Source organism: Micropterus dolomieu, linkage group LG23 (genome assembly GCF_021292245.1).
Source record: "Micropterus dolomieu isolate WLL.071019.BEF.003 ecotype Adirondacks linkage group LG23, ASM2129224v1, whole genome shotgun sequence".
Classification (NCBI taxonomy): Eukaryota; Metazoa; Chordata; class Actinopteri; order Centrarchiformes; family Centrarchidae; genus Micropterus; species Micropterus dolomieu.
The window spans coordinates 8395023-8407770 of NC_060172.1; the positions used below are offsets into that span (position 1 = coordinate 8395023).

Consider the following 12748-nt stretch of genomic DNA (forward strand, 5'->3'; position numbering starts at 1 on the left):
AGAGAGACAGAGAGAGAGAGACTGAAAGAGAGAGACTGAAAGAGAGAGAGACTGAGAGAGAGAGAGACTGAGAGAGAGAGACTGAAAGAGAGAGAGAGTGAGAGAGGGACAGAGAGAGAGAGACTGAGAGAGAGAGACTGAAAGAGAGAGAGACAGAGAGGGACAGAGAGAGAGAGACTGAGAGAGAGAGACTGAGAGAGAGAGAGAGAGAGAGACAGAGAGAGAGAGACAGAGAGAGAGACAGAGACAGAGACAGAGACAGAGAGAGAGAGACAGAGACAGAGAGAGAGAGACAGAGACAGAGACAGAGAGAGAGAGAGAGAGAGATGTAATGATTTGTTGTCGCCCTGTAAAATGTTAAGGAAAAGTAAAGCCACCACAAACCTGTGGTGAGTCCAGAGCCACTGAGAGAGATTCTGAGCTGCAGGGTGAAGCCTGAGAAAAGACTTCCTGCGTCTGTGACAAGTCCGGCATCTCCAGCAGAGGACTTCCTTCTTTCCTTTTACGCTTTTTATTCCCGTTAGTATTTTCATCTCCACTTCCTTTTGCTCCTGAGAATACAATACAGCATGTTTTCAAACTCAGTTTGATTTTATACCTGCAGGTGGTCTGATTAAACACCAAAATTATATACTTTTATTTTGATGCGTCTTCCTGGTGTGGTACTTCAGCAGAATCTGATTTTACTTTTTATTTTGAAGTGCTGGTGGAGAAGGAAACGAAGCATTGTAGGATATTTAAAAACAAAACTGACTCCGCGGTCTTCAGGGTCTCACCTCGGTCCAGGTCTGTCTCAGTTCTGCAGCTGTCCTCTGACGCTCCCGGATCTATGGCAGGCGGCATCTTCCTGTTTGAGCACAAGAGTTTCCGTCGAGAGCCGAGCCTGAGTGAAGTTTCAGCGTCAGAGAGCAGGCTCTGACTTTGGGAAGGTGGGCACAGTTGTGTCTGGCTGACCATCTACAAGAGAAAAACCATAAAGGGCTATTGTTTTAACTAATAAAAAAAAAAAAAATATGAAACTAACAATTGTTTTCTCAATTAACCGATTAGTCGTTAGGTCCAGGAAATTATGAAAAATGTCCATTAGTGTTTCCCAAAGCTCAAGATTACGTCCTCAACAGTTTTCTTTTGTCCGCAACCCAAATATAATCAGTTTGCTGTCATAGAGGTGTAAGGAAAGCAGAAAATATTCACATTTGAGAAGCTGAAATCAAAGAATTTTGGATTTATTTTCTAGGGATGCACCGAAATGAAAATTCTTGGCCGAAGTCGAATATAATGAAAAACTTTCCCGAATACCGAACAAGGTTTTTCACCTTTTATTCCGCTATATATATTTTTTTAAACAATTGCATAAATTAAATAGTCAAAATGTGCCTTTTTCCTAAGTGTTTCCAACAGGGTTTGGAGAGACTATGGTGGGGGTTAAAGTAAATTACATGTGTCCATTTATTTTTAATGGACACATGTAATATGTTTTATACTTCCTGTGAATATAACCCAATTAACGTTATTTCCATCCTGTATAGACACCTTATTTTGAAAACCGGACTTTGTCACATGTGTTTCCTCCTCGCGCTAAATTCATCCAGTCCGACCCAGTTTGATAAATAATGTTGTATGTGGTTCAGCTTAGTTGTTCTTGTTATTAGCTGTATGTTTATTTCACTCTGCAAGTTTCTCTGAAGTCAGACTCCTTGTGTGTGTTCACATAATCAAACAAATAAAAGGTGATTCAGACTAGCATAACATATCTTGAAAATACATATGGCCTGTTTAGCTGTAGGGCTGCAGCTAACGATGATTTTAGTACTCGCTAAGCTTCAACAGATTATTTCATCGATTCATCTGTCCGCCACAGAACGGCCCCGAGACCAAAAACAACCACAAACCGCAGCCTCTCAAATGATCACCGACAAGTCTCTACTGACAAACCGACTCACACTCTGTTGGATGGCTTTCATCACGGCCTCTTCCTCTTTCTGCAGCTTGAGCGCGGTGATACTGGCTTCCTGTTCACTCAGACGCAGGGCCAAGTCCATCATCTCCTCCTCTGTCATCTCTGAACACAGACAGTTAATTAATCCAAAGTCAGTCAATTTTAATTATTACCAGCACTAGTATAAATATAAATCATCTACACGTTGTGGGAGATAGCAAGATGTAAGCTGCATTTCTTGCAGCACCTTAATGACACACAACGTTCTTAGGCCTTTTAATGTAATACTTCTCGTAGTCAACTGAAATGAACGAGGCGTTGTGTGCATTGTTTTTAATAATAATTATTATTCATTTAGCTGACACTTTTATCCAAAGCGACTTATAAACTGCTATATATTTCAGAGGTGGCACGTCTCTGGAGCAACTAGGGGTTAAGCGTCTTGCTCAGGGACACACTGGTGTGTCACAGAGGACCCGGGTCTCTCACACCAAAGGCATGTGTCTTATCCACTGTACCACCACCACCCCAATGTAAGGTTCATGGTTGCAATAATTTCTGCAAACCACTAGATGTCAGTCTGTCTTCGAAACTTTGAATACTTCAAAACGTCACACGTCATCACAATCAGGAAAAAGCCTCAAAACCTTCACATGGCTTTGTCCGCCTGTCACTACGACAGCAGTTACAACAAAGTTAATGTGGTCATGTGTCTCTGCAGGGTTCTTGCACCATTTTAACAGTCAAATTCAGTGTTTTAAACACTTAAACACCTCTACAAATATAATTTAAGACCCCAAATTTCTTGAAACAATTTCTTTAATAGAAAAGAGATGCGTCTTTAACTGTACAAATGATACTAACATGACTCTTTGACCTACTCTGTTGCTCTCTGTTTGACTGTCTCTGCTATGAGCCTTTTCCCCCCCTGCATTTTATAGACAATGTAATTATATTTTAAAAATATTTTCTGAACTGATCGTGTCTGTTTGTGAACGTGAACTCGTGCTATGCTGTGTTCAACTTAATAACAGAAAGGAATACACATTATAAAGCAAAGGTAGCAAGGAATCGATGCCAGGCGGGACTTCACTTTCCGGCCAAGCTGTTGCACCGCTACAGAGAGAGGTAAACATGGATAATACATGAAGGAAAAGAAATTACGGTGAAGAGAGACACTTTAGAAAGTTATTATAGGCTGTAGTTGTTAGATCATTTTTTTTATCCCATTAAACCCGCGTCTTCCCATCCTGCAACCACAACCGCAGATGTTGAAATATGACGCAGCCAGACATCAACATCTGCAGCTAGTGTAACCTGAAACTTATATTAATTGGTGGAGTCCCGCGTTGTCTAACGGTAAGTTAATCAAACAAATACACGGTAATTAGACGTTTTACCACTGACAATTTTCAAGCAAGCCTTAAACGACACCTACAGCAAATTTAGGGTAAATTTCAGACACCTTAAAGACTTTTTAAGGAGCCGTGGGAACGCTGCTCTACACACAGACTCACGATTACAACAAAACATCCTACAGCAGATGAATGTCTAGTGATGGTGTGACACAAATTACTTTATGTCTCCATCTTACAGAACGTTTAACCTGCACAAAATCAACGTTTTGTAAATACTGTGATGCCCTACACGTCATGTTACGTACCTTTGGGTTTGGATTTGTTTTCCCTCTCTCTCCGGCGTTTTTCTCTCGATGACGACGGTGACAGAAGTGATGCTGACGGCTCGTCCTGGAAGAACAAACACAAACTCACAAAGTTTTAATGCTCTCATTTCCCCAAGTTTCCTGAGGAGTATCTTTTTTTTTTTTTTTTACTATCCAGCCACAGGTGAATCATCAAAACTGCTTTGTTAAAAATATGTTTAACGTCGGTAGGCTCCTACATGAACTCTGCAGAGGTACATTTCAAGATTATTTCAACAACCAATTTGAATGAACAGTGGTTGGTGTGGGGCCGTCATTAAATATAAATATTTACAAACTTGAGCAGGGAAGTTGTGTAACTGCATCTCAATCCGTGTGCATAATCTGATTTGGAAATGAGTAAAATAATCTCTAAATGGGTACTGGGTACGTACATAATTATTAATGGCTGAAAAGTCTGAGAGATACAGTTACCACTCAGACGGGCATCTCAATTGGCTGACTTTTGCAACACTTCTGCCGTGGCAGAGATCTGCAAAAGCGTGGAGTTTTTGTCTGTGTGTTGCAGTTGTGCTGATGCAAGGCAGACACGACTCCCACGGTGCACTACTACATGAAACATTCAATAAGCAAGAGCAGGAAAGCCGGGATCCGCTAGTGGCTCTGGCAGCTAGTGGCAATGCGGGGCAGCCTGACGCAGGCGCATGTGTTCTGCAGCTGAGCGACGCCTCCCTCGACCCGCTGTCAACTAGTGAGGGGCCAGATTTCTTAGGAAAACCCACAGGAGAGAAAGAAGGATGCATTGTGGGAGGATCTCGGCTTGGCTGCGCTTGCCCACAGTTATCGTTTCACGTGACCTTTAAACTCACGTAAAATTGCTGGTTGCTACCGTGGACTGGTTGTGCAGTTACTAGGGCACACGGACAAATCTCCACACTCTGCCACGGCAGAAAGGTAGTAAAAGTCAGCCGATTGAGAGGCCTGTCTAAGTTATAACTGATGAATTTTCAGCATTTGAAGCAAAATATTTTCATATTTTCATTCATAGTTTATAGATTTGCAAATTTCAGTTTCGATTTGGATCCGATGAATCTTGATCAAATCTGCACACTCACGCCAAATAAGCTAATTGCTTTCCTCAAATTAACTTTTTAATTTTTGTTATTTATCTTCACTCGCGCTTCTAAGCAGCCAGATGCTGAAAATATGTGTCTGTTACGTGATTCCAATTAACGCTGTACTGTACTATGAAAGAAGTTAACATAGCCCAGATAGATCCAAACTCCATTCAGAAAACAAGCATTTTAAAAGTCGTAAGATTGTCATCTTGCTGACAGACCTAACAAAGCGTGACTTCAATTTTTTAACAAACCGGCATCATGACGTAGTCATATCGGCATCAGTTTGATCCGTTTATTGCAACTAAATTAGATCAAAATGTTTTATTTGGGTTCATATAGCTGTGGTATTGGCAGGTTGTGTTTATTATCACATTGTGTGTGAACACTCGCGTGAATAGTCCAGTGGTCAAAGTCACGCGTTTTAAAATTCACATTGTGCGTGAATAACTTTTGGGTTTAGACATATAAACCTCTCTGAAACTGAACCTGTATCTCAGCTGTTTAACAGGTACTTTACATTATTGATTCTGTCGTCGAGAGCGTCGTCCTCCTCCTGTGTGTTTTCGTCGGTCTCTTGGCTTCCAGAGGGAGTGTTGCTGGCCTCCTTGATAATTTGCTTCCTCAGAGGCATCCTGCTCTGCTCCTGAGAAACTCTGACCAACCGAGACACACACCAAAAAATAGATCCAAGTGTTACATTTCAAAACCAAATAATCCAGCGTCTCACATCGCTGCAGGGTTTCTAGTAGGGCTGAGCGATATTGCGAAAGAATCGAATAGTGATTTTTCTGCCAGATATTGCGATTATCGATTTTTTTTAAATTGAAGTTTTGCTAAAGTGAAATATTCACTGCCAGTCTATTTTTGATGGAAGCCACGTCAAGCAGCACAGAGCAGATGAACCGGGCAGGAAGTCAGACACAGAAGGGCATAGAGAATATAGAGGTTGATTTTCAAAATAAAACACCTTTTTGCAGACTCACGATTGTATATCAACAATAAACACGGTTAAAACAGACAAAAAAGAAATAAACAGTTTAACTACGTAGCCTCCTTAACCACAGTAGAAGCACAACAATCAAGGACAACTGAACAAATAAGCACAATCGGAAAATCGCAATTTTAATTTGAAAACGATAAATTGTTCAGCCCTAGTTTCTATCTTGCCAACATTAAGGTGACATGTAGCTTCCTACTTTTAGGAAATGCTGGCTTTGTGTTGTATCAGCCAGTTCTTATCCCTCCTTTAAAGAACTGTTGTACCACGTGTGCAGCAGGTTTGGTTTACTCTCAGGCTGTGGTCAAACTGTCTTTTTTGCATAGGAGGGTTCCTAGCTAGCTGAGTGAAACAACCCGGATGTATTAAAGTGGCAGCCATGATAAGAGCTGGTCAACTTCTCTAAAAGCCAAGGAAATCTGCATCCTTTCTTACCTCCGTTAGCGTGGGGCACAATTAGAGCTTAATTTTTCTATTAAGAAGTTTTTTTTTTTTGAGAAAAAGGGACTGAAAAAAGATTTACTAATTATATTTTTTGAAAAAAATTATTTTATATTATAATTGTTTTGAATGTTCGACCACAGATATGTGAAGTGATCCACTGTTTGGCATCAAGTGTTTGTGTGGTTAAACTATAATTTATGCTCAGCACACGACAAATAACCATCTGGCCCTTCAATTTTCATTCAGGGGAAAAAATCTGCCTTTAAACTCGAAAGAAATAATGATTTGACATGTATCGTGATATTTATCGATATCGACTTAAATTAAATGTTTTTATCGCGATACCATTTTTGGCCTTATCTCCCAGCCCTACAGCAGATCCACGTAAATGTAGAAACAACATAGCGTCTGTTTTAAATGCTTGTGACACAATCCAAAAAGTATAGAAAGCTGAGCTCCGAAGCCATAAATATAGATTTTTTTCTTTCGTTAATCAAAAAACCATGAATCATTAGTAAGGGTTTCACCGCACAAGCTGGAAGACCTAATGGGAGGGCACTGCAGTGGACGAGGTGAGAGATAACCATGGCCTGTACCAGAAGCTGGGTGAGGTAGGGCCTGATTTTTCTGATGTTGTAGAGAGCAGAGCCGGAGGACGGTCTGAACAGGACAACTAGTCATCAATCATGACACCCAAGTTTCTCACCACCCTGGTTGGAGTGATGGTTGAGGAGCTAATTTGTAGTTTGATGTTATGGTGGATAGATTATTAGACTGGAATGACCAAGAGTTCAGTCTTAGGAGAGGTTTAGTTGAAGGTGGCGAGCCTTCATCTGCATAAGACCTTCACATCTTTCCTTGACCTCGTTTTTCATAGAGGTCAAGGAAAAGTGGTTAGGAAAGGAAATGTGTGTTCTCACTTTTCGCAGCCTCAGCAGTAGTTTTACCTGATGATGAAGAGCGTCCTCTTCTTCCTCTCATCTATCCGGAGGGTCGGTGAGACGGAATGGCACGAGCGTGGAGCCCAAACAAACTGACCTTGTGTTAAAGTTGAAAAGAAAAGATAAAAATGAGCTGCGTAAGAACACTTGAAATTATTTAATTCATATTTTAATCGGTCCAGCTCACAGTTAAAAGGGTCGCTCAAAGCAAATATCTTCTGTTAACTTACAGCTATCTCTCACAGCGCGAGAACAACATCGGTTCATATGGAAGCAAACTGGTCACTAAAAACTGCAAATAAAGTTCATATATTCGATTTTCTGTTTAGTTAGCCGTTTAGTTAAAAAGCACGTCGGCCGTTTGTGTCTTTCTTTGCGAAACAGTTTCATAAAAACAACAATAAACCGACAATGTTCAGTTTGGAAAACAACTCACAGTAGCTTTCCTCACTTTCGCGGCGCCATGTTTGTTTCTGTTCACGCCATCACGTGACTCCCACGTAAGGCGCGTCTTTCGTGCTGCCTTCACGAACTGTCGGTTAATGTCGCATTGTTATTGTTGTCTGTGAAGGTTCTCAATCATCCAGGTGATATAATTAGCCAAGAGAAGATCAAGGGCAGCCGGACTTGGTTGAAGATTCCTCTCATCCGAGCTGAACGTCTTCGAGTATGTTTAACCAAGTCCAGCCGCCCTTGATTGTAATTTGGATGCTTTGTTGTTCCCTTCACGTAACGTTACTGTGAATAATCTAGCAATGGATGGTTAAAAGATTTTATAATAGTGGAAACAGCCCCACAGAATACCAAATTTGGGCCAAGGGTGTTACTCTATAAATGTGAAAAATACTACCATATAAAATTAAAATTTCTCCCCGTCGGGGAATCGAACCCCGGTCTTCCGCGTGACAGGCGGAGATACTGTCCACTATACTAACGAGGAAGGTTACAGTTTTACTTTAATTTAACCTCAAATCTTTAAAACTCACAGGCAACAGAAATGTGAAGACAATATTTAGTGTGGACAACTCCTGCAACTTTTTTTAACATCTTGTTTTTCATGCAGGGATGTTTTCATATGTAGGCCTACTTATGATACAGGATACTTGGTCAAATAAAAAAAAAAAGTCATACCAAAATACAGATAACAGTAAAAACGTTAGTTATATAATATAATATTTAAGATTAACGTACCCTACCTAAGTAGTTTCTCTGTAAATTATTTTCTCTTACTGCAATGTATGTAATGTAATGTGATAATAATTTATAAAGTCTAAATTCATAACCAAAGACTCCTTTATAATAAACCAAGTAGTTTTGGTACTTAAACCTAACCAAACTGCATATATACCACATATTAAAAAGGCATTTCATACGGATCCTGGAGGGTACCAATAATTCTTCAGATACAGATGCTTTGTCAGGCTTTCTCAAAGAGTCGCTATTGTGTGTTGTGTTGTCTAGGCCAGTGGGTCTCAAACTTTGCCACATCATAAACTGACCATGAAGATTTTGTCCCAGGGTCCCTAGTGTGATAACATTGTTTGATTTGTTTGATGTTTTATTACAGAGAGTATATGAAACTGTCACGATATTCGGATGAAGTGCAAACAGGAGAGAGCCCAAACGCTAGACACTAGGGCAGAGATACTGGTCAGGGATTTAATCCATTTAATCAAAAAACAAGTACAAGACAGCAGGGTAAAACAGAGAGACAGGCAGGTAGGCAGATACTGAGGGGGAACAGACCTAACACAAGTTACTAAACACTAAGACATAAACTAACGCACAGGACTAGGAACTAAGACACCGAACTAGGAACTAAGATAAGAGACAAGACAGATAATAAGTAACTTAAAGATGCGGATGAATAAAATAGTAGACAAGGCAACATAGAGACTAAAGCAGAATCAAAATCAGATTAATTAATGATGAAACTATAAGAACATAAATTGACACCTAGCAAACAGACAGAACCCAAGCATGTTGGTACAGAAACTAATACATGAGACAGGAACTGAACAAGAACTAAAGGCAGACACCGAGATAACAGGACAGATCAGACCAGAACCACCACACAGCACAAGCAGAAGACAGAACAACATAGACAAACTCAACAAACGGACTAAGATAGCTCAGCAAGACAGATTAACACAGAATGATAATAACCAAACAAATATCAAATCAGGCAGAGCTCACAATAGACACTAACAGACTGGACACAGGAAAACAGACGGGACTGAACCCCAAAACACAACAGACTAAATAACAGATACCGAACTGATCAAATAACTCAGAGAGCTAAACTTAAAATAGCCGACAGGCAGAATGCGACAGAAACATATTACCAAAATAGTCATACATTCTGTCATTGTGTCACTTATATACGGAATGAAAGTAAAAATATGATTCCCATTCCTGCCAGGCCCCCCAGGAACCTCCTCACCCCACTTTGAGAAGCACTAATCTAGGTGACTCACCACATTTAGGACAGTGCGCTTAAATGTGCATACATTTCCAACACGTCTTCATATAGAAGTGACAGAATAGGTTGATAGTTAATGTCTATAAAACTATATGAGTATGTTTTAATGACTCCCAAAACAACATATATGAATGTTTAATCTAAAATGACATATATGAATGTTTAATCTAAAATGACATATATGAATGTTTAATCTAAAATGACATATATGAGCATTTTCTGTTGCCCATTGCAACACAAGGAGGTTAACCGGTCTACATGCATAGAATCAAGGTTAGGCACACACACACCCCTGTGATGGTTAGGGTTAGGGTAAGGGGCTTAAACAGTAACATAATTTAACATTTAAACTTAGATAAAACTGAAGTTATTGCTCTGGGGCCTAAGCACCTCTGTGACGCATTATCTAAAGATATAGTTTCCCATGATGGCATCGCCCTGGCCTCCAGCACCACTGTGAGGAATCTTGGAGTTATCTTTGATTAGGACATGTCGTTTAAGTCTCACATTAAGCAAATTTCAAGGAACGCCTTTTTTCACCTCCGTAATATTGCGAAAATCAGGAATATCCTGTCTAAAAATGATGCAGAAAAACTGGATCCATGCATTTGTTACTTCTAGGCTGGATTACTGCAATTCCTTATTATCAGGCTGCCAAAAAAGACCCTGGAATGCTGAGTTCACTTAACAACTGCCTTTGTGAAGTTAAAAAATGGATGTCAAATAATTTCCTCCAGCTGAACTCAGACAAAACAGAAATCCTGGTCATCGGGTCCCAGCAGATGGCAAATCAAATACTGCCATCTGCTGGTTCCCTAGTAAATCACATTAAGCCTGTGGCAAAGAACCTTGGTGTTTGGTTTGATAGTAATTTAAATTTTGAGCAGCACACCACAAAGCTTGTTCAATCATGTTTTTATCAACTTAGAAATATAGCTAAAATTCGATCTATGTTAACTTTTAAGGACACCGAGACCATTTTACACGCCTTCATCTCATCACGCCTGGATTATTGCAACAGCCTTTTCACCTGTTTAACCCAAAAATCTAATGATCGACTCCAGACTGTCCAGAAATCAGCTGCCAGGCTTTTAACCAGAACAAAGAAATATGACCACATTACTCCTATTTTAGCTTCATTACACTGGCTCCCAGTATGTTTTAGAATTGACTTTTATTGATCACTTTTAAAGCTCTTCATGGCCTCTCGCCTTGTTATATTTCTGACCTTTTAGTCCCATACGCACCAGCACGTACCTTGAGATCCTCGGGCAGAGGTCTGTTGTCTGTTCCAGAGTCTCGACTGAAAACTATTATAGGAGAGCCTTTCCCGATCTTATTTGACTTTATTTTATCCCTTTTATTTTATTGTATTTTACTAATTTTATATTTATCTTAAACGTGTATTTTAGTCTTTTCAATGTTTTCATGCTCTTATCTTGTTTTTTTGTATTATTCTTTACACTTGTTAAAGCACTTTGTAACTTGTTTTTGAAAAGTGCTCTACAAATAAGGATTATTTTTATTATTATTATTATTATTTATGCTGCTATAGGCCTAGACTGCCGGGGGACTTCCCATGATGCACTGAGCTCCTCTCTCCTCTACTTTCTCTCCCTCTGTATGCAACCTCATCCCATTATTGCATGTTACTAACACAACTTCTCCCCTTTCCGGTAGTCTTGTGCTTTCTCGTCTCTCTCCTCTCTCCTCCTATCACTTCCTGCAGGTGTTTCTGGCTCTGGAGCTGTGGAGTCTGGATCTGTGGCTGCGGGTCACCTGCTGCCCCCGTGTTCCTGCTCGACACCCTTATTGTTAACAATTATTGTTACTATAGTGCTATTGTTATTATTGTTATTATATTCATTAACATTACTAGTGCTTGCTCTTGGTGGGAACTGTTGGGTTTCTGTAAGTAACATCACAGAATACGGTCTAGACCTGCTCTTTTACGAAAAGCGCTCTGAGATAACTGTTGTTGTGATTTGGAGCAGTTATAAATAAAACTGAATTGAATTGAATAATATAGCTAGCGACAATGGTAACGGTAGCTAATGCTACAACAAATGCTAAAATAACACAAAACCACACCAACAGTAGGCCTATTGCTAACACTAGCTAGCTAACACTAATAATACTATAAAAAAATGTGGTGATTCATATCCTACACCTGGTGTTTTTTCCACTTACACTGTATCACATAGCTGCAAGAGTCCACTCATAACGTAAAATTTGGTTGTTTTAAGCTCTGTCGTTTTCTGGGAGGACAAACTGTTAATTTCAGCAGCTGTACTTACTGCATACTGTACTTTTAAAAAAATAAGAAATGTTGATTTTGTGAAACAGTCATAAAATTAAAATGAATCTGGTGTCATGAAAAGGATCCAATTAAAATTAGGAAATTATTAGGCCTACAGCAAACTGACTAAATATTTTGTCTGGTGGGAGAAACTGAAGCTATTGACTATCACCTTCATGTCACTGTATACCGCAGAACAAAAAGCCGCCATTAAATGATGAACTACAATCTGGTGTTTAATAACTATTCAACTGTTTTCAAACCAGTTCATATTAAATCTATTTAAATACAGTAATTTAGTGGAGACGGTAAGTAACTGCTAGCCTATATTCCAGCGGATTCATCTGACAGGAGTAACGGCCGGAGTCCCCGACAGCAACCGTGTGTTTACCTCCACAGAAAACGTCTCTGATTGAAACTAAATTAATCACATTATTGCAGCGATTTCAGTTTTATTCTATCCCCACACGTCTCCGCTTACTGGGAAACCACTGTTATATTTAATACAAATTCTTTTTAGTCATTTTTAGAGACGAAATGTGAAGAAAACTCGCCGCGAGTTGTACAAAGTGATGGAGTGTTGGAGAGGTTTGAAGCATCCTGGGATTAAATGAATGAGTCCTGGTCGCCAAACACGACCTCAGTCTGAAGCGAAGAACTTTTTCTCACTCATAAAAGAACATTTATGGTCTAAAACGTTCGTCTTCTGTGTATTTTATCGCCAAAATGCGGAAGAGAAAACACAAGTGTCGCCACATTTGAGGCGGGCGGCGGAGCGGCTGCGTGTGTTGCCTCTCCACGGTTCTCATGTGCTTTATAAGTCCCGCCTCCTCTCAGCTCGGACACCTTCAGACAAACACAG

General features: G+C 39.8%; 1 protein-coding gene and 1 non-coding gene across 3 annotated transcripts in view; both read right to left on the reverse strand.

Annotated features, from left to right (window-relative positions):
- The window catches only part of uimc1 (ubiquitin interaction motif containing 1), a 26215-nt gene extending 18548 nt beyond the window's left edge, over positions 1-7667 (reverse strand). The window contains exons 1-7 of one of the 2 annotated variants that reach the window (XM_046039227.1): positions 7542-7667; positions 7112-7202; positions 5241-5376; positions 3603-3687; positions 1944-2062; positions 777-957; positions 385-551 (exon numbers count right to left, since the gene is read on the reverse strand). In XM_046039227.1, coding sequence (XP_045895183.1) covers positions 385-551; positions 777-957; positions 1944-2062; positions 3603-3687; positions 5241-5354 — 666 coding nt within the window. In that variant the 5' untranslated portion in view covers positions 5355-5376; positions 7112-7202; positions 7542-7667. Of the gene's footprint in view, positions 1-384; positions 552-776; positions 958-1943; positions 2063-3602; positions 3688-5240; positions 5377-7111; positions 7203-7335; positions 7519-7541 lie in introns of those variants that run through there. The other variant, XM_046039226.1, reaches the window with a different exon arrangement.
- Positions 7668-7973: 306 nt separating this feature from the next.
- Positions 7974-8045, reverse strand: trnad-guc. The gene has a single exon. It is a non-coding gene; the product is annotated as a tRNA-Asp (tRNA).
- Between the last annotated feature and the right edge of the window lie 4703 nt (positions 8046-12748).